This window comes from Scardinius erythrophthalmus (assembly GCF_964197995.2).
Source record: "Scardinius erythrophthalmus genome assembly, chromosome: 6".
NCBI lineage: Eukaryota > Metazoa > Chordata > Actinopteri > Cypriniformes > Leuciscidae > Scardinius > Scardinius erythrophthalmus.
In genome coordinates, this window is record NC_138226.1 from 12,135,174 (window position 1) to 12,158,612 (window position 23,439).

General features: G+C 36.3%; 1 protein-coding gene across 1 annotated transcript in view; it reads right to left on the reverse strand.

Annotated features, from left to right (window-relative positions):
* lrp1bb (low density lipoprotein receptor-related protein 1Bb) overlaps nt 1-23,439 on the reverse strand; it is a gene marked incomplete at its 3' end in the record, with an annotated part of 323,276 nt that overhangs the window by 111,604 nt on the left and 188,233 nt on the right. Inside the window, exons 13-21 of the mRNA XM_081367857.1 lie at nt 22,367-22,586; nt 20,387-20,576; nt 18,064-18,186; nt 17,653-17,793; nt 12,946-13,071; nt 11,149-11,265; nt 5,317-5,397; nt 3,783-3,953; nt 939-1,118 (exon numbers count right to left, since the gene is read on the reverse strand). Coding sequence (XP_081223983.1) covers nt 939-1,118; nt 3,783-3,953; nt 5,317-5,397; nt 11,149-11,265; nt 12,946-13,071; nt 17,653-17,793; nt 18,064-18,186; nt 20,387-20,576; nt 22,367-22,586 — 1,349 coding nt within the window. The remainder of the gene's footprint in view (nt 1-938; nt 1,119-3,782; nt 3,954-5,316; nt 5,398-11,148; nt 11,266-12,945; nt 13,072-17,652; nt 17,794-18,063; nt 18,187-20,386; nt 20,577-22,366; nt 22,587-23,439) is intronic.

A 23,439-nucleotide genomic window follows, 5' to 3' on the forward strand; every position in this document is an offset into this window, starting at 1 on the left:
CTGCAGTGCAGTGGTCCGGAAAGGGTGTACTTTGCATTTTAGCACATTCTTTACATCAAAAGGGATAGGAACAAAACAACGAACAAATCTTGAGCTCTTTTATGGTTTGGCTCTAGATGTCTTTTCAAGGCAATCATTTATAATTAGGGTGACTGCTACATCAAAAAAGCCCCATGTTGATTGATTTCACTATGGTCTGAGTGGAGAAAAAAAAAATTGTGATGATACAAATTACAGCAAAATATGTTCAAAAGAAACGCTGAATGTAATCATTTTTGTGTAGAGGTGAGATGTGACATTTTTCCACCCCAATGCATTCAACGTGTTCTGCAGCTTTATCTGATGAAAAGATTGCAAGCAACAGTATTCATAGGTTTTCCAACACAGCAACATTGGCTCAACCAAAGATGTGACTTAAGAGCGGGACTGTCTGTTCGACCGACCAATAGCAGATCGAGGAACGTTTGGAAAACCTTGAGATGTCTTCATTTTCCATTCGTCGAAGCTAGTGGGCAGTGGCATAGAAATTGCATATCTCACCTTTTTAGTTTTACATAATAGCTAACACTGAACATGGAATAATGGTTTTGCTACCAAAATAGAAATCACTGTGAAGTACAAACCATTCAAGCTCACAACTTACACCATTCATCTCAGTCGTTCTGGATAAATACAAATTCTAACATTGCAAAGGATTGCACCATGTAACTAAAAACAGTCTGGATTTATCATCTGACTCAATTTGCAAGAGGCAAAGATAACTGAAAGCTTAAGGATGACATCATGGCATAAAATATCACCCACTGCTTCATAGAATTTAATACATTTGATATGTGTTATATTGAACACAAGAGGAAAATATAGCAGTAGGTCAGTGTTAAAAAAAAAGTGAGGTCAGAGCAGACTTACTGGTACTGAGAAACATCTGGTAGGCTTACCTGAGCTTTTGCAGGTAAACTTTGCCTGGGGATCACATATTCTCTTAACGCCCTTGCAGTTGGTTTCATCACTGCCGTCTTCACAGTCTTTATCCCCATCGCAGCGCCAGCGCTCAGGGATGCAGGTCCCATCAGCGCGACAGTGAAACTCCTCTCCACTGCATTCCACAGGAGGCAACGCTGGACATGACAAAAAAGAAAAAAAAAAGAAGATTGAGCCTGAGGTGCTCCAACTCCTGAATGACTCTAATGAGTTGCTACTTTTCAGTGAATCAAACACATACAGCGTGACCAGAGTAGTCCAATTCCTGAAACAATGACACTAATGAGTCAGATCTTTTTAGTGAATTAAACACTTACAGCATGACCAATGTAGTCCAGTTCCAAACAATGACTTTAATGAGTTGGATGTTTTTAGGGAATCAAACACATACAGCGTAACCAGTGAATTCCAGTTCTGAACAATGACTTTAATGAGTCAGTACTTTTTAGTGAATCAAACATACACCACCATGACCACTAGTCCAATTCTAGCTGTAGAATCGAAAATCTCACTGTATCTGAGTGAAACATCTAGTCGAATGAGAAAAAATGTAGGACGGGACTTGATTTTGTCCACCGGGAATTGATTGGATCATTGGACCCTGGTTTGCTATAGGACAGGTTTTCCCACCCTCGTGCTGAAAAACATCATCAGAGAAGAGAAGTCGTTGCAAGTGGGACAAGTAATTCCGATTAAACATTATGAGGGCACATGAATTAAAAAAAAAATTATGTGCATAGATAAATTATTATAATAAATACTGCAAATTGCATGCAAAACAAGAATTGTCAAATTTGAAATCTATGGGCACTTAAACATTTAGCTGGTGCTATTGTTACTTGACTATAAGATTTTTAAATTCATAATCCAACAGCACAAATGAGTCTGTTCTCTTAAGTCAATAAAACATGTAAAGCATGACAAGTGTAGTTCAAGTCCTGAACAAATGACTCTGAATCTGTTCAGTGATTCAAACACATACAGCTAATTGTAAGTGAATGTAAAATCAATTGAATTTATGCTGCTTCTAATAAAGACAATACTGAAATTATTTCATCAATTGGGAACGAAAGAACACTTTTCTAACAATATTTAAATAATAATTAATTTTTGACTAATTTATGGAACCATAAGAATGTATTAGAAACAAAAAGTAAAAAAAAAAAAAAAAAAATGAAGAAAGTAAGGTTTCATAAGCGTTTTTTTTTTAACTCTGCTTTCAGTTCAAATTACTTCAGCTAGCCTTAATAATGTTAAATAGGCTGAGATGTATCAAGTATACTTCAATATTTTTTCTTGCCACATTAATACATATTTAAATATTCTCTCTGACCCTGGCAAATACTTCAAGTGAAACTTAAAGCGCTTTCAACGGAAAGGACAGGGGTGAGAATTTCTTAGGACAAGCACAAAAGAAAAGGCTTCTTTACTGTAGCCTGCCATATCAGTTTCTGATTCATTCTGAACCCTGACTATTGACAGGAGTTAAATACATACATACACAAAACCTACCTCAATCCCCAGACTGCCATCAAACAAAACAAATGGCCTCCCTAAAAAGACAGCTGGTAACATTACGAACCCTTAAAGACTAAAGGGCCCCCCCTGCTTTGCTTAAGGCTAATGCTGAGAGTTACCAAGGTATCCTCCACTTTACACATACAGAGCATGTGTTATACAGTGATCTGAGCCCTGCACTGGAAGGACATGAGCCGGACAAACCCTCAGAGACGGACAGGAGCCGAGAACCTCTGTCAGGAGCCCGTTTGATGAATGGCTCCAACATTTCTGTGACAAGCTGGTGAGCTGAAAGCATTGAAGGACTTGGCCTCAGCTTTCAGAGGTAATTACAGCAGATTAAAAGATTCAAATCGTAAGGTGGTTCCCTAGTGAGCTCAGATAAGATTAGATCTGTCAAGTGTATGAAAAGAGAGAAAGTTTTAAACTTGTGTTCCCCAAATTAGGGACATCGCACCAAGGCAATTACAAGCAACACTGACTTGATCGCTATCGTTTGGCTCTTTGTTAGTCTGCTAATTAGTCGTGTTAAACAGATTCTCTGGAAACCACTCCGTAGGTTGGTTAAGTTGGTCATGTACAGAAACGAACACAAATGTGTTTTTAATCAACGTAACAGGGAATTTCAACCTCTCTAAACGCTCTTTGATTACTCTGGTGTGTTTATATGGCATACACTGTAACTAAGCACCCGAGTACTCAGAAATTACAGCAATGATTGATGTAAAGACAATTTTTCAGAATATTCAAATGCAACACCTTTTTTTCATTGTTAAATTTGGTTACGATGGCAAACTGGGCAATATCTCCATCTCATGGTCTTGATTACAGTTTTGGACAGCGATGGTACACAGACGCTGCACATGATGATTTTCACTCAGATCATTTGCTGAATACTATAATGCCATTTACACCTCATTTGCAGTTTACTATCATTCATTTATATGCTATATTAATATTTGCACTTCTGATTAGATGCTGCCTATATTTTACTGACTCAGTATTTTTGCACAATGTCAATAAAGTTATATCTAATATAATCAAATCTAGACAGCGTGCAGATGATCAAATGGAACAAAATGCAGGGGCCTTCATACAGGTTTTAGAACTTCAAAAATTGTGCTCACAGAGCAATATATCCATCTGACACATGCATACCTCAGCCAACCAAAGTGCAGACAGAGCCTGATTTTACAGGAATCATCCCGCGAGCACAACATTACCTAAATGCACATCCCAAAGGACCCTATAAAATGGGCAAAGAGAGAAAGGTGATGTCCTACCAGGGGCAACACCAGCACAAGTCACATTTTCATCACTGAAGTCCCCGCAGTCATTGTCCCCGTCGCAGGCCCAGTGGTCTGGGATACATCTGCCGCTGGTGCACTTATACTGGCCATTAGCACAGGAGTGAATGCAGCCTGCTTCATCACTGTTGTCTCCACAATCATCATCTACAATCACAAATACAGTACAGTCATGCACAATTAATAACCGAATTACTTGCAAAAGAGAACTTTTGACAGTATGGTGTCCACATAATCTATCATACAAATGTTTAAGGGTTGGTAAGATTTTTTATTTTTTTTATTGTTTATGAAAGAAGTCTCTTTTTCTCACCAAGGCTGCATTTTTTATAATTAAAAATACAAACTGATATAGTGAAATATTATTTCAATGTAAAATAAATGTTCTACTTTTTTTTTTTTAAATGTATTCCTGTAATTTAGTCTTTTTTCTCCAGTCTTCAGTGTCACATGCTCCTTCAGAAATCATTCTAATATGCTGTTTTGCTGCTCAAGAAACAATTCTTTTTAATATCAATGTAGAAAACAGTTGTGCTGCTTAATATTTTTGTGGAAACCATATGTTTTTATGAATGAAAGTTCAAAAGAACATCACATTTGAAATATAATTTTTTTGTAACATTATAAATGTCTTCACTGTCACTTTTGATACATTTAAATGTTTCCATGCTAAATAAAAGTGTTAATTTCGTAAATACTACTACTACTACTACTACTACTAATACTTACTTTAACTTTTGAACAGCAATGTATAAGGTTGGGCTTTTTTTAAAACAAGTATTGTCTCACAAACTGTGTTGCTCCATCAAAATACAATAAAAATAAATAGATTTTAAGATCATCATACACTTTGGTACCAGAAAATGGGACATTTTCCTTAAGGGGGTCTTTAACCCTGTTGTGCCTCATGGTTTGTTGCACAATACTAAGAACTAAAATGACAAAAACTGAGGACGGCACCACAGGAGATTTTCAGACAAGAGTCTTCAGGGCATTGAATTACGCCAAGCCTCATTTTGTACTGAAAAATCAGCAAGGTATCTGAAGGCCCTGACCCTGGATAAGAAATACTGCCATATGCTGACCTTGGCTGAATGTTCACATTTGAGAAACAAAAAAAAAAAAAGAGGAAAAGCGAAATAAATAAGAAAAACACATATAAAACAAGCAGGTTTTATTGTTGTTGATTGAGTGCCACACTCAGGCAATAACGTATTACAGACCTTGAGGGCCGGCAATTAATTATAGAGGTCAGTATTTTACACTCTCCTTGATCTGAAATGGAGATATTTCATATAAAATAATCTGTGAATATTTAATGGTTATTAATGTGATGCATTTCTTGTGCAACAAAAAAGACTGGACAGTAGGATCAATGAACTTAATTGAATTAAAGTGCTGGGCTTTCTTTTATCAGCTCCCAAGAATATAGGCTAATATATCATAGTGCCAAATGGAAGAGCAAGTAAAGCAAATGGTAAAGTATTTTCTTACTTCTAGATACACTTACCTGAGTCACAATGCCAATTCATGCTAATGCACCTCCCATTAGCGCAGCTGAACTGGCTGAGAGCTTCGCAGGTTGGGAACGCTGTGAGCAGAAACAAAGAGCGTGAGAAACGTTTGCCGCAAAAACCCTGACGCTTGAACCCCAGCCAATACATCATTGTCTCTTTGATACACCGGAGAAGAAAACCCATTTTTCATTTAGCTTTTAGCTTTGAAAAATTGCAAAAGAAGTTTGTCCTGGCACAGATTGCTCTGTCATGCTAATAGATTAAATTTGGAGGCTCTTTTGTCCTCAGGAAATTTCATAGTTTCTTGCAAGTTTGGGGGCGAACCTGTAACTATTCTCTTGCAGCGCGTTGCATTTTAGAATTTTTTACAGAAAAAAAATAAAACTACTGCTGGGGTTTAGTGCTAGTATTGCGGAAACCACGACACCCTGAAGGTCATGCAAAATGTCACAGTGAATTATTGCTATTTTCTAGCTAAGGTTAATGGAAAGAAATCACAAACAAAGGGAAAACGAGACCTCACAGATGCAGAGGAAAACAGTCAGAGGCAATAAGAGCTCATCAGGAAGCAATAACACACCAGCGATGTGATAGCACGGTTTGTGCGCTTCACTAGCGTTGATTCAAAGATATCAAAAGGTTATTGTTTCAACATTATGAGTTACAGCAGGTTTTGCTATTAACCTGTGGATCACGATCCCTTTGGTGAAAATGGATTTTTCTTTTTTAAAGATGACTTACTATGGAAAAAAGCACTAGCACATTTACAAGTTTTTTGATGAATGCAATCTGCAAGAGCTTATGAACATAAAAATCTTGTCTCGTACTGCGTTATACCTTTTCGTGAATACACTAGAGCTCATTAGCATGTTAGGAGTGACATGACACACAGTGGAGGAACAACATCTGTTTCTCTTTAAAGTGTCTCAGCTCAGTCAAGAAACCCCACATGGCTTGAAGGGACTAAATGAGCTTCTTGTTATAGAATAGATTACAGTTCATACATTTATATATGAAATGCTAAAAAGAAAGTATTTTAATCAAGATGATGCATATATATATGCTTTCATTAAACACAGAGATCACACTGCACATACAGAAGCATTCATGAGCACAGAAACGTATTAAGGCTGCCCCATGACTTTTATTAATAAGACTGATAATAAGCCTCTTTACTGAATCGCTATACATTATAAATTTCAGCAATGAGGGGGTAACTCTGGTCATTTGACTCAAATATGGTGCTGCAAACATCAATGATGTCCCCATAAAACATGGTGTGTGTGTGTGTGTGTGTGTACCTGGTATTCCCTACCTTATAGGGGCCAAATGTCAGTAATACCAGTAAATTTGGACCTTATGGGGACATTTTTTTTGGTCCCTATGAGGAAAACAGCTTATAAATCATAATAAATTAAGTGTTTTGAAAATCTAAAAATGCATAAAGTTTTCTGTGATGGGTAGGTTTAGGGGTACGGTTAGTGTAGGGGGGTAGAATGCACAGTTTGTACAGATAACCATTACGTTTATGGGAATTCCCCATAAAACATGGACACCAGTATGTGTGTGTGTGTGTGTGTGTGTGTGTGTGTGTGTGTGTGTGTGTGTGTGTGTGTGTGTGTGTGTGTGTGTGTGTGTGTGTGTGTGTGTAAGTGAGGAGTCTAAGAACAAAATGCATTAAAATGCAAGCTTAGGACACTTTGAAGTTTAAGCATTTTGTTTCTTTATTACAGAACAATTAAACTGGCATCAAATGATGGCCATAATATAGTAATTGGGTTAGAACCTGTTAAAAGTAATACTGAATTAAGCAAGAATTGCTTGAATATGTGCATAGGCATCATTCACCATTTTTAGATCTCCAAAACATGAACAGCAGTAAACTGAGCACGTGAGATTTCAGAAATAACAGATCCCAAGGGCTTCCCAGAGAAAATTACTTTTAGGGAATTGTTTTTCCCCCCCTCACAAATAAAACCTTTGCCGGCACAAATAAGAACTCTTAGAAGTCATTGGAAAGCACATCATTCGAAGTGTTGCTAATCTAGGAGAAGACGGTTACATGTCAAGATTACAGTTGAGTCAACAAATAAAAGAAATAAAAAAAAGTTTTATTTGAACATTTATTCCCAGAACATGGTGCTGTTATTGTTGACAGCAGTAAATCCCACTTCTAAATTTCACAACAGAGTGTTCCAGTCCCCTGACTTTGGCAATTACTACTTTAAACATCCTGTTTTCACAATAGATCAGGTTCAACAACAAGAAGTGAGACTACAGGGGTAATAACTCTCTGCCCAGTGAAATCTGATTTGAAGGGGGAAAAAATCATTTATAAGAATCTGTGCAGTAGACAGTGGCAGTTCAAGTTCATTTCTTTTAGATTATAATACAATCCTATCTTCAAGATAGGACCTTCAACAAGCCAGTGTTGTCTATTAAATAAAACAGCAGCAACAATTTCTACATTAAATTAAAACTATATGCGGTTTTAAATTTATAGTACCATTTTAATAGCCTAGAAATCTAGACGCACTAGCCTAGAAATCTAGACGCACCCTAGCGGCAGCAAAATGTATTTTGCAGCCAGGGCAGTCTAGCAACTCTCCATTGACTTTCGAGCTGCAAAAACCTAAATTGGGTCAGGCCAATCACGTCGCGTATAGAGTAGGCGGGGCGGGCTTAACATAATGACGACAGAGTTGCGACGGTTACCTGTCACTTGAAAACAAAAAATGACGGCTGCTGCTGGCGAACAGTCTTTCGAATCGGCTTTGTCCGCGACTCTGGAGGACTTGGAGTTAGGTTTTTCTTTGAGAAAAGAGCATAGAACAGCACTTAAGTCATTCTTAAAAAAAGGAAGATGTGTTCGTAGTTTTGCCGGCCAGATATGGCAAAAGTTGAATCTATCAACTAGCTCCGCTGTTGGGAAAACGCTCTGGTTGGTTGAAGCGCTGTCCTATTGCGTGCAGAGGGAATTTGAAAGACAGCCGTTTATCCCGCCCCTCGGATTGAGCCGTGTCTATGGTGAGTTGCCAGACCCCACATCTTGATGTAGGTCTGGCTTGCCAGGCTATAGACGCACCCTAGCGGCAGCAAATTTTATTTTGCAGCCAGGGTAGTCTAGCAACTCTCAGTTGACTTTCGAGCTGGAAAAACCAAACTCTAGTCAGGCCAATCACATCGTGTATAGAGTCGATGGGTGGGCTTAACATAATGGCGGCAGAGTTGTGACGGTTCCGTGTGAATTCCCTGCTACTTGAAAACAAAGAAGAGCTGCTGCTGGTGAACAGCGGTCTTTCGAATCGGCTTTGGCCGCAACTCTGGAGGACTTGGAGTTAAGCTTTTCTTTGAGAAAAGAACAAAGAACGACACTTCTTAAAAAAGTAAGATGTGTTTGTAGTTTTGCCGACCAGTTACAGCAAAAGTTGAATCTATCAACTAGCTCCGCTGTTGGGAAAACACTCTGGTTGGTTGAAGCGCTATCCTATTGCGTGCAGAGGGAATTTGAAAGACAACCGTTTATCCCGCCCCTCGGATTGAGCCCTGCCAATGGTGCGTTCCCAGACCCAACATCTTGATGTGGGTCTAGCTTGCCAGGCTACCATTTTCCCCATCCATGATCCCATTTATTAATCTAGAGTTATTGTTACTACCCTAAGGCAAAACTACGGCAAAAGTAAAATTGAGAAAAGGGTTTCAAAAATATTACTAAATTTTAAAATGTATATTAATGATATTTAAATATTATATACATAGAAATACCACAATATATACATTACGTAAATGTATTAATAATACAATTTTATAATAATAACAAAATTAAAATGTATTTATGATATTTTTATTACTTTGATAATAAATCCCACACATTGTTTCTTTTGAATCGGAGCAACATTAGGCTCAAACTGACAGTCACACATGACATATAGTCAAAGACCACATATCAGCATTACATTTTTCGTAATTTTGAGTGGTAAAAAAAAAAAGATATGCATTTTGTCTTTGTATAGCAATACTGAAGAGACATAGCAAATTACTTTATGGACTATCCACTTTCAATGCATGGGAAACAGCAGTAAAAAAAAAATAAATAAATAAAAAATCAATAAAAACTCAAAGTTAGAATGACATTAGGGTGAGTAAATGACAAACTACTCATATTTGGATGAACAATTCCTGTTTTTTTTTTTTTATTTTTTTTATGGTAGTGATGGCTAATACCAAAATGCCACAGCTGCACAGGAATACCAATATTGTAAGAAGGCAAATTATATTTTAAAAGCTTTGAAATGTGTTGAGAATGGTAATTAGCACACAGCAAGCTGAGCGTCACGGTGTTTTAGACGTGTTGTGCGCAGTGCAGTTGTGGGAGCCAGTGAAGTTCCGTCTTTCGGCCCAGCTTGATTATGATTAAATGAAGTCAGGCATGCACTCTAATTACTGCTTACACTGGGAGTGTTTGTGAAAGAGTGTACTGAGGCAGCCGAAGACACAGCAGAGGTAACCAAGACAATGGCACTTTGAGCAATTTGCAGCATTTGGTGACAGAAACCCAGAAAGTTACATTTACTGCATAGCATGAAAAGTGTTAGAATTTAAATTTTGTTCTCAAGGGAGTAAAAATGACAGGAAGGAGAAGTGATATATAATGAAACCATGATACCATGAAAAGATGCATTTACACAGACCTTTTAAATGCACATATAAATGTATAGGGACCCTAGGGAAACAATGCATGACATGCTTGAATGTTGATTTTTGTGCATAGTCAACAGAAAACAGGATGTGAACCAATTCTCATGAGAGAGAGCTAGTGATGGTATGAGACTGACATGTAAAAAGGAAAAAACATATCATATAACTGTCCAGAATTTTAAAATGGTTTAGTTTAGTCAGATTAGTTTCTGGCTTAAGGAAAGAAAATGACACCAGCACCTTTAACAGTGAAATAAACTGAATACCGAAGAAATTCCCTAAAGCAAACTTGTAGAAGTATAATTAAGTTGTATTTATTTAAAGTATAAGGGGGGAAAATCATACTCTGTGCCTCCTTCCATAAGGAGGACTGACGATTATGAAATGTTTCTTGACTGAGATTGCTGGAGTAATAAGAGACTTCTCAAAGTGCTACCTGTCTAACCCAGCATATCAAGAATTTACGTTCTGTTCTAAATAGTCATTTCACTGTGGGAGTTCACAGTAGTAACTTTCCTGGGTCATTTCCTCTCAAAGCCCTGTGCCATTTTCTTCAGTTTGTTTTCAGATGTAGTTATGGTTGGCTTTTAACATCAGATAATTTCTGATTTGTATTACGGCCACACTCTTAAAAGCTCTTGCATCTAAGTTTAATTCCCATTTCCTTTCTGCTTCTAAAAGCAGACTCGAGGGCTGGAAGAACGTGCATGGTTAACATTGCACTCGACCCTGAGCATTGACATGTAGCTGTTGGTGGAGGAATAATATAGAGTGAGAGTGAGATGCAAAGATATACTTTTAGAGGCAACGCTCACTCAGGCAAGTGTTACCAGTGATTTGAGAGCCAAACTGACTATGTACATGCAAATAACCTGTCCACAACAAACAAGGCACATTGTGGTCTTTGTTATGGCCTTATTCCTAGGTTTGTTACTCCTATTCCCTGGTTTGTTTTCAATTTGTTTGGTTGCGGAGATGCATTTAATGGAGTCAGATTTGATATGTTGGTGGAAAAGGAAAGAAAGACACTATTCCTAAGGCAGGTTGATGATGACAGTACTGACAGATTCACCAATATACCACAGTGAAATTTGCCAAGCCAATTAGCTAGTAAGACAGTGACTCACCACAGGACGTGGACTCGTCTGACATGTCTCCGCAATCATCATCTTGATCGCAGCGCCACGCTTCTGGTACACAGCGACCATTACCACAGGTGAACTGACCAGCCCGACATGGCTGGGCTAAAGACAAGACAAAAAAAAAAAAAAAAAAAAAGGGAACAAGATAATCTGATTAATTATTACATTTAGAGTTTTTAGCAGTGGCCACCTAAGATGCAAATCGCAAAGATTATAATGATTGTATTCCAATTCCACTAAATGATTCCATTAAATATTATTTTAGCTATTTTGAGCAAATATATTTAGAAAATATTTAGAGAACAGATTGTTTCAATAGAACAATAATAATAAATACAATTCTTGGAAAAAATGACAAACAAAGAAAAGCAAAACCATTATCAGAATGAATGAATGAATGAATGAATGAACCAATCAGTCAATCAATCGGTCAATCAATCAATCTTGCACCAGTTCTTGATTTCTAATCCCAGTGGACATAGTTTGAACACACACATATGAGGTAATCAATTTAAGTCTAAGGATAATTTCTTTAAGATGGTTTAGTCTGATGTGTGACTCCAGGAATTAGTCCCACCGAAAGGCAATCATTTAATTCAGAGCTTACTGATCAAAATTTCATTGATACGCCAGAGACTATTTTACAGCCAATTCAAGCAATTCTCTGCTTCAGATCATCTTGAATCATGAAATATTAAATCGCTTTAACATCTGCTGTCAATTTCAGCTCCTCACTGATTCAGTATAATCACTTGTGTTCCACATCGCTTTGCCAAGTCAACAAAGGCCTGAGCCGTCTCCGGCTTTATCAGAGGGATGTCAGACTGTTGACAGCATTTATCACATCGGTTCTTCCTTTCCATTGATCTTACAGCACTTAAAGTAGTGAAAGAGTGTTAACTTCTGGAAACAGGCCAGGTGTTACTCTAGTTAGAAAAAAAAGAGTTTGGGGAAAAGAAAGTTAACTTCGTTGCACAAACATGCTTATCGATTATCAAGCTCCCATTACAAAGTCAATGCTCCTTGCCCTATTATAGTAACTAAGAAGGTAGCTCGAAATGAGAATCAGCAATGAAATAAACAAGCAAACATTTCAAAAATGGTAAATCACTATTGCAGAGGCCGATGCTGTCACTTGCTTCTCAATGGCAAACAAAAACTGAAATATTCATCATTTCTACTGAAAACCGTGTTTTAAAACATTTTTAACTGTAACTGAAATAGTATGTACAGTATGATCTTAGAATAAATATTTGCATTGCTATTTTAATTTTGAAAGCCTCTTAAAACATGAAAATATGGATGTCACTACTTCAAAGCAAAAGATGTTGGTAACACTTTAGTTTAGGGTCCAATTCTCACTATTAAATAGTTGCATATCAGCATGCTTATTACTAGGATATTAGCTGTTTATTACTTATAAAGCATTTATTAATGCCTTATTTTGCATTGCCATATTCTACATCCCTTAATCCTACTCAGTACCTACCCAATAATTTGGGTTACCCAGTTATGCCACTTATCATACGATGTTAATTGATAAATATACAAAAAATTATGAAAGTGATATTAACGTAAAGTTTGTTTTTAGATTATACGGGTATTTAGTGTGACCCTGAAATATTAAAATAATTAATAGAGCACAGTACGTTTAATGTATGATTGATACGTTTTATTTCTGAAATGAAAATACCACAATGTATGTAGAATGACTTATTGGTACAGTATAACTGGCAGATGTTGATGGGTGAATCTTTTAAGTATGAGGGAGTAGAGATCTACCTGAGCATGTTTTATTAGACTCATCTTCATTATCTCCACAGTCATTGGTTCCATCACAAAGCCACCTCTTAGGTATGCAGCGGTTATTGGGACATTTGAACTGGTCAATCGGGCAACTGTGGTTAGCTGGAAAGAACAAGGGAAGCAAAAACAATAAATCACATGTCAAAAAGGAAATGTTTTGCTCACAAAAGTACATATTTTATCTAAGAACATAAGCAATTTCCAAGCTTGACATATATTTGTTTTTTTTTTGTTGTTGTTTTTTTCGGGGTGGGGTGGGGGGGTGGGGGGTTTGGCATGTTTTGTTATACTGCTGACAGCCCACTCTACAAATAAGTGAGTTCATATGCATAATACTCTTCTTTTGCTTTGACACAGCACTTTTCATTGTGCTATTCATCTATTCTCCTGAGCTAGCTTCACATTTATCTCAAAAATATGCATTTGCCCTCAGGCGTTTGAGTTTATTTAAAGTACTGCCTGTGTTTTCCTCTACTGTTTGCTCTATTTAATAATAGAACCTACCATTACTCACAACCCTGGATACTCAACGCGTACCCACCAGACAATGAGTAACAGATGAAATGGAAAACCGGATTCAAGTGGGATCAGGCAATAACGTTTCAGGCGTATTAAACTATAGGACATCCCAGCAGAGCAGAAAATTGATTTTGCAATTCTGATAATTCTGGCAGAACATCACGTTAAAGTATTTCTCATAGTGAAAAATGACTCAGTCCCCAACGTTTTAACAGGGTGCTTATCTTATCGATTAGCTCATGAGCAGATTGTGCAGTGGGATGCAGTGCGTGGGAGAAAACTTTGATACAGGCGTTGATATTGCATTCGTTTTTTTTTTTTCTGAGATATCAATTAGCAACTTGTTATTTTTCAACAAATTATATGCAAACAGCCTGCTTGTGCACATTTACTGTACGTAGATGCTTTTATCCAATGCAATTCAAGCTAGAGTATATATTTTATCAGCATAATATCATTTAATTATTATATAGCTCTCTGGAATTATTGATTTTGACTGGCCAATTTGGGACATTGTGGATTGTTTGCAAAATGTTTGCATAATGACCACTAAGCTGTATATTTATAGGAAGCCGTTTTAACATATTGGGCCCTATCTTGCACCCAGCGCAATTGACTTTGAACACCGACGCATGTATCATTACTATTTTGCACCCGCGCAAAGTACTATTTTCCCTCCACAGAAGCACGTCGCTAAACTAGGGAATGAACTTGCGCTCCCTGGGCGGTTCAGCGCAAAAAAGGAGGCGTGTTCCGGCGCAAACGTTCCTTCATGCTATTTTGCAGGTTTAGAAAACAATTGCGCCACTAACCAGGAAAAAATAGTTTAAAGTCAGTGGCGCGTTGCGCATGTTATTCATATGCTATTTTAAGGGCGCATGCTTGGCCATAATCAATGTAGCGTGTGCACAACGCGCATACACTTTGATTCTCTCATCTACACAGAAGCAGCAGTTTTCATTTTTGCAAATCATACATTATTACGATAGATAGATAGATAGATAGATAGATAGATAGATAGATAGATAGATAGATAGATAGATAGATAGATAGATAGATAGATAGATAGATAGATAGAACCGCTCCTGACGCGCGCCTGGCAAATCCACCGTTAGGCTACAATAGGAATCCGCTTTAGAAAAAGCGCGTCTGCTCTTAAAGGGAATGTGAGATGACGCTCTGATTGGTTTATTTCACGTTACGCCCAAACCACACCTATGAATAATGAAGCTACTTCAGACCAACCCATTTTAGATTTGCGCCTGGCGCAAGAGTCATTTATCCTGCCGGTAAAATAGCAACAGCGCCAAGATCCGCCCACAAAGTTACTTGCGCTTTGCGCTTTGACACTTGCGTTTCAGATCGTTAAAATAGGGCCCTTAATCTTTAAAACCTACTAGTATCTATTTTCATGCTACTAGTACTTAGTACTTATACTAGTGTCTACTCCATTAAGTACTAGAACTTATTCATTAGCTACTAGTGCTTATTTTTTAGATACTAGTTCTTATTTATTAGATACTAGTACTTATTCCAATAGTGACTAGTGTTTCATTATACCTAACTTGTTAAGAAGAAATAGAACTAGTGCTTATTTTTTAGTTACTAGTAACATTTTAGATCAAATATATCCTTACCTTAATAGATACTAGTACTATTTAAATAATCAGTATGCAAATAATATGTTGAATATTAATGAACCAATAACATATCAGAGAGATGACACAGGAAACGAACTGAATTGCATAAGGCCGTTTTTATAATAACAATATAATAATAACCTACCTTTTTAATGCTATTAGAGTAAAAAATAAAATAATGAATAGGCATATGTAATATAGTGCATATATACTCTTATTTTGACATGACTCTCATTCTCAGACGCATATTAATATTCCGAATTTTTGATTGTAAGGAATTATGAATGCTCACCAAAAATCCCAATCTCTGGGTATCGTGGTTGTTTGGCTGGTGGGTATGAACCGTATTTTGGAACTAGTTAACTTTTGTTTGAATTTTAATTATTGGCAGTTAAGTCTTTATTATAGCCTACTGTACATTCAAAACAATAATTACATATTAAACATATATCTTTCCTTGTGTTCATGCTAACCAATTAGATAAACCAACAAAGCCAGTTACTTACAAAAAATCTATCTTCTATTGCCTTAGTTTAGCCTGCATTACCATATGAACTGATTGGATGGTTGAGAGTATGCTTATGTTTATGTAATGATCTGTTAAAAGAAGATATCTCTTAATATTTTCTTACTAGTTTCTTATGAGGTTGAAGACATCTGCAAATTAATACATACTAGTAGCTATTCTGTTTTGATATCATCTAATAATTTATGACTAGTAATTATTCCACTATTGACTAGTATCTTTTTAAATATTACTAATAAGTATTCATTAGATGCTAGTATACAATTACTTTTCATTCGTTACTAGTACCTATTTAATAGATACTAGTAGTTATTCATTAGGTACTAGTTATTTATTAGACACTAGTACCTTTTTTAATTGTAACTAGTAACATTTCTTACAGTATCTTACTAGTCACAACTGTTTTTTTTTACTCGTCTTATTTCACTATGTCTAGTCAGAACGACCACTGTAGAGTTCAGTTAAAAATCTTACCAGTAAAATAAAAAATCTTACTAGTAACATTTGGAATAAATATAAGTATCTAATAATCAGGTACTAGTATCTATTGAATAAGAACTAGTAGCTCATTAATAAGTACTAGTATCTATTTAATAGGAACTAGTATCTATTTCATAGGTACTAGTATCTAATTAATAAGTACTAGTATCTATTGAATAAGTAGTAGCTAATGAATAAGTACTAGTATCTGTTTAATAGGTACTAGTATCTAATTACTAAGTACTAGTATCTAGTGAACAAGTACAAGTATCATACTAGTCAGAACTGAATAGTTGATATCTGAATGACAGATCCCCATAGAGGTCAATGGCAAAAATTTAAAATGTGTTACTAGTAACAAAAGAATAGTTACTAGTCACTATCGAAATAAGTACTAGTATCTAATGAATAAGAACTAGTATCTATTTAATATGTACTAGTATTTAATGAATAAGTACTAGTATCTAATAATAAGGACTAGTAACTAATGTATAAGTACTAGTATCTAATAAATAAGTACTAGTACCAATTTAATAGGCACTAGAATCTAATTAATAAGTACTAGTGTCTATTTAAAAGGCACTAGTATCAAATGAATGAGTACCAGGCTCTAAAAAAAATATGAACTAGTATCTAATGAATAACTACTAGTATCTTTTAAATACTAGTTTCTAAAGAATAGGCACTGGTACGTAAAGAATAAGCACAAGTACTTAATGGAATCGATACTAGTGTCTAAAAAATAAGTAGTACTAGTAGCATGAAAATAGATACTAGTAGGTTTTAAGGATTACATGTTAAAACGGCTTGCCATAGTATATTGGACCACTGTATACATTAAACCTTTGATACTTTCATGCTTTTGTATCACCTTGAGGCTTCTCTCTTTACAAAACAATGACAACTTCTAGGTGAGGATTTTAGAAAAAATTACTTGGAAATGTATTTACACACACAAACACTACTGTTAAAATCTTTAGGTTCAGTGATTTTTCAAATGAACTGTTCTTTTGAACTTTCTATTCATCAAATATGGGGAAAAAAATCATGGTTTACACAGAAAATATTAAGCATTGTTTTCAACATTGATAATAAGACATTTTTATTAAGAACTAAATCGGCATGTATAATGATGCTGAAAATTCAGCTTTGCCATTACAGGAATAAATTATGTTTTAAAATAGAAAACAGCTATTTTAAATTATAATAATATTTCACAATATTAATGTATTTGATCAAATAAATGCAGCCTTGGTGAGCATAAGAAACATTAATAAAATAAATAAGATAAATTAACATTGTTGCAGTGTTCATCTTGTTACTAGGTCATTATAAAATGTATGACACCTGTGATACCTGTACAAAAGGAAAAGTTCTGTATTGAGTGATACATCACAGACATATATGACACTGTGTGCATGCTAAATGCTTGAGGCCACAGAGATTTGATGGTTCAGTAAAGCAGGCACAACAGGGATTATACGTCCCAGTCAGGGAGGAAGAAAACAAAGTACATACAGCATATTGGGGCCTCCTCATCACTGCCATCTAAACAGTCATCATCTCCATCACAAATCCAATTGGCTCTTATGCAGCGCCAGTTCCTGCACTGAAACTCATCATTTATGCACCGCTGGGGCTCCTCTTGACCTGCAGAGTCTTCAGGAGAAAAAAAAAACATTAGGAAAACTGAATTCAAGGGGAAGAACTTCTAAGAAAATATAGTCAAACACTGCATTGGGGTGATGTGGCGTCTGAGCCTGAGATTATACTAGTGTTACTTTTTCAAATGAGTCAAGCATGTTACTTTTCTCTTTATTACAGCATTGAAACATGACAAATAGATTTAAAAAAAAAAAGATTATAATAAAGCAACATAAACATAAACATAAACAATTTATATATATACACACACATTTAAAAGCCTACCAGAACATGTGACATTGTTCTTGTCCAGGTGCTGGTTGTCGGCACATGCGCACACTCGGCCTCCCGGGACGGCCAAGCAGAGGGTACCACAACCACCATAATTCACCCGGCAGGCATTGTCACCTAAAAAACAAACATAGGACTAAACAACAGATATCTACAAATCTTCTTTTCCACTGGCAGGACAGCTGTTTATGTGTTCATCCCTTTATGGCTTCTAGCAATGTCTCTCCTTGAAACAGAGAACATAAAGTTCTTCTTCACTGCCCACTCAGAACCAATTTCCTGCTCTTCTGGGATGCCGGTGGAACACGGGGGCATTATTTTTAATCACATGTCAAGTAAATTATGGGAAACACTGGAGAAGAGAGCCATTTGACACTCTTTTCCTTTCACTGACATAATTCGTTGTGTGGGCAATGGCACCTACGAAGGGGGAGGAGTGGAGAAAAACACAGTTTTGTGAGAAAACTGTCACTTATTAAGTTGAGGCATGGGGACAATAATAAGGTTTCATTTAGAGAGTGGTCGAAAGGCATTGCCTGAACCAATGAGATAAAAACCGCTTTGTAATGGCCAATCTGAGGTATTCCAAAAAGCGGAAACACAATTCATCTTTTTCCCGACAAGCACTTTGGAGAAATTTGTCTTCTGCTGAGAATGTAGACTGTCAAAAAGCCCATATTTTTGGGGGGTAGGAAATGCATACATGACATAACGGGACTCCCCCACCCTCACCTGTCACAAATCTCCGTGTTTAGAGAGTTGGATGTCAAGATGAGAATATTTAAAACATGATATAAGTCTGCTGGTCCCAGCTGCCTTTGTCGTCTTTCTCAAAAGAGTGAGTCTTTCTGACATGCGGCACACCGCCTGCTCCCCTGAAAACGCATCGCCCTCAGGTAAGTAAGAGATGAAACGTGTGGAAGCCGAACACGCTCCTGTGTTCTCTGTGCTGCTCGTCTGCTTGCGCAAGGGCCCCGCTGAGAAGTGTCCCTCCCTCTACCTGTTGTGACTGGCACTTATGAGGGAGGATGACAGTAATCAACCCTCCTTACCTCAGACATCCACACAGAGTTAAACATTCTAAACAGAGCTTTAACCCCCACTTCACCAGATGAAACCCACCCACTCAACAGTACGGCTCCTGCTCTGCAGTTGGGTCTATGCTAATCAAAGATAAAGCCATGGAAATCTGTAATAGTTTTGCTGTGTGTAAAAAGGAAAAGTAATTTCTTATGAATTTTCTGAAAGAATGCACTAGCCTATGTAATATGTGAAACATTTTTCCACCAGAGTCTTTTGTGTATTCAGTTCATCACAATATTCATCCAACGTTTGGGGTCGGAAAGATTTTTTATTATTCTTGAAAGGAGTCTCTTATTTGCTTTTCATTTGCATGCATCATAAGCATTGTTGTTTTAAAACAAGTGATTTTAAACCATTGAAGAGCAATAAGAGTAAGCCTGATTTTTTTCTTTTCTTTTCTTTTCTTTTTTTTTTTTTTTTTTTACTTAGTTATTAGGCTTTAGTTATTTTTTTTCTGGATATTGAAATTGGTGATGAGAATTATGAAAATTTCATGGTATCACAAATGTTGACATCATAAAAACCTTATTTAAAGCAAAAATAACTTTGTGATGTATATCGTTATTGTGAAATAAAATAAAACTACTAATTTCGTGATATAATATTTTGGTCATTTCACCCACCCCCTAATGTGCTGCTTACTATTTTTGTGGAAACCATGATAGATTGTTTTCAAGATTCTTCAATGAATCAAAAATTAAAAAGAATAGCATTTATTTGAAATAGAAATCTTTGCAACATTTTAATTCTCTTTACTGTAACATTTAATCAATTTTATGCATCCTTACTCAATAATATATACTTAAAAAAAAAAATCTTACAGAGCCCAAACTTTTGAACAGTAATGTTGATTAATAAATTAACTTTTTTTTTGTCATAGTGGAAAAACAATTAATTTCCCAGAATGCTTTAATATACTCCAAAGTCTTCAAAATGTAACCATCATGAATCAGGCTTTCAGGATAGAGACCATAAAGTTGAAGTTACCTGCTCTGCCAGCAAACACAATTAGATGAATTTCTTTGAATTTCAATCCAGTAAATTAATCTTCCTGTCACTGCAAATCAAATTCCATGTTGTGGCCAATTCAATTTAAATTCCAACTTACCTGTATGAATTAAAAAGGAAAAAGAGAAATCGCGGCCATTATTCATTAAAACATTATTTAAAAGAAGATAAAAAATTTGTCATTCTGTAATCTTTAACTTTTCTTTTAGATTTAAAGTGGCTTTACCCAGCTGGCTTTGTGCATCATATACTCGGAGCCCAAACAGAGGGGGTCTTTCACTTCTCAGCAGAATGACTTCACCAGAGACCAGATCCAGCTGGAAGATGGAAGCGTTCATATACTCTGTCCAGAAGATGGAATTTTGGTACTGTGCAATCCCAAACGGGTGATTGAGTTGCCTGCCACTGTACACAACCTACAGTGAAAAAACAGAAAATATATATATTACCAAATATTACCATGTACTGTTGTGACAACTGTGGTAGAGGATAAATATTTTTTTCTCTTTAACCCTAAAACGCATACCTCAGGTCTTTGGTGACCTTCTTAGTATTCCTCAATCAATTCATTATAAACAATATAACAAGAAAGAAAAGAAAATTATAAAACAATGCCTGTTTTCCAATTCATTTTGGTAAAAATTGTATAGGGTCACTAAAGACCCGAGGTGTGTAACAGTGCAAGTAAAAAAATTCTGTGCAACAATAATTGAATCTTTGATGACTGAATAAGTGCAATTCACCTTTATTCCACAAGGTGACAATGTCTGATACACAATGATAAAGTGATGTTTCACTCATAGCTACCGCAGGCAGAAAACAAAAGAATAGGAAGTATCATCAGCAAATCTTGAAATGGCAGTGATTTACTGTAGAGCAATAACTGAACGCAATCAAATATTAGTGTCACTGTTACTTGATGGTGGATCTGGTGAAGAAGCTGTCAGCAATCAAAATATTGATTTAGAAGATGTTGAAAATGATAGTTTTGAGAATATATATTTGAGATGGCAAATATGAGCCAGATGCTAAATGTACTGAAATGAGCTTTGACAAGGATAGTGATGATGTTATAAAATATCTGGTCAAAGTGAACCATTCCAAGCTCCAAAAGGTAACCAAATAGGCTTTATTTTATTCTTCTGTAATTGTTACTCTAATATTAAGAGAGTTTTATATTATCACGACAGGTATAGATCCATCTGTGTTAGATATAGATTGGCGAAACATTAATGTATTTAAGGGTTAATATCTAATGGCTTGATGGATGAACTTGAACGGATGAAACATTGAACAATGATTCAATGCTTCAAAGATACAGTGTGCCAAGCAAACTCTCAACCTGCACTCTCATTTCACATTAAATTCATTCTTGTAAGACCAAATTAATCCAAGCTATGCATTCATCATACATTATAAAGCTTGTTTATTCTGTCAAAGTTTGTCTCAATAATAGAGCTCTTCAATCATTACATCAATTCGTGGGCCTATCCAGAAGTCTAATTTGCCATGGGTTCCCTCAGGAATTTCTAATGGGTTTTTATAAAGTGGTTTTCGATCTAAGTAAAATAAAGTCTGTGGTCAACATTACTTGAAGAGACTTTCCCATTCTGTGCAGTAACATAAACTATGTACAATCAGACCTCAAATGTAGATTTTGAAATCACTGTGTGCTTTACAAATGTGAGTTTACGTGCTTGATTAATTGATGAGTTGTAGTCCTCATTAGCAAACTTCAGAATTAAAATTGTAGTCCTTATTAGCAAACATAAGTATTGAGGTTGTAGTCCTTATTAGCAACTTATTAGAAACAAAATTCACATTTGTGGTATGACTGTGGACAATATAGTATGTTGCAGAACAAAACAGGAAAGACTTTGTTTTTCAAAACAGGAAACAGTTTTGTCAACTGATTTTAATTGCCAAAGCCATGACTAAATAAAAGCTTTTTTATAAATTGACAAATTCACAAATGCATTGGACTGTTATGTTTTATGAAAGACTTCTCAATTAAATTATGAGACAACCTGAGATAAATGCTAATCCTCTTCCAGGCTTTAGGAAGCCCTGCCTAATTGGTTAACAATTGTCACATTTAATATTTAAATTGCAAGACATTTTACGAGAAACATCTGAAAAGTCTGGAGAAGATAACTAAGAAATACATTAAGATTCCGAAGCTATGAAAAAGCAACATTTCACTCACCATTCTCCCAGTGCCATTGAGGTAGATTTTCTCAATGTGATCATAATAGGCATCACACCAGTACATGGTACTGGTTCCATGGTCCAGAGTGAGTCCATTGGGCCACAGCATGTTAGACGTGACAAATATTTTCCTGTTGGACCCATCCATCCAGGCTTTCTCTATTCTCCCGATGCTGTCGTTCACCTCATCCTCTTCCCAATCCGTCCAGTACATCCAACTGCAACCAAAACCAAAACACAGTCAGTGTAATCCATGAAAAAAAGCTCTTGTTTTTACGTCTGAAGCAGACATGAATATCAATCACAACTTAATCGCCACGACAGGAATTGCACAGCTGAAGCAGATTGAAACAAATTGCCTCCAAGTCAAAAAAATGTACACTGAACATAAACAAAATATGCTTAGGAAAAGTCAGCGTCTCACACCAAAGGGAAATCATTTTGATCTGGAGATAAATCAGTTAACCAACAAGATAAATTGACACCAAGGACAAACATAGTGAGTGGCTTAAAATGTCTAGAAAACAAGGCCACCATCCATATCAAGACATTCCTCTGGTTGGTCCTCTCATTTTCATTTTCTTTTGTTAGTTGTGGATATACTGAAAGGTCCTGTGCCAACACGAACTGTTACTCTCAATGGGTTAGTGATATTTGAAAAGTGATTGGGTCAACGTTTCGACATGATCCTTTCCCTAGTAAGTGTGCTCAAGGGATTTGCTGCCTCTGAGTACTACTCAGCGGTCAACGCAAGCTTTTCTGTCTCATCAATGATAGAAGTCTTGCTTCATGTGCACCACATAAAACAGAATTGGATAAAGGGTGAATCAAGCGCTCTCTGTCCCAGTGTGTTGCCTACGTGACCCCATGAATTATTCAGAAGGCAAACAGCATGCTCCGAGTCTGTTCTGCACTGTTCTGAATGTAATCACATGCAGGGTCTAACCGAAATGAGCAAAGATTACATGGCATTTTCAACGAGTAGAGTACAAAAAAGGGCCTGAGGCTCTTAAAAAAGTCTTTCCCCCCCTTTTTCCCAACTAATGGTCAGTGAAAGGTCTTTAACCTTCA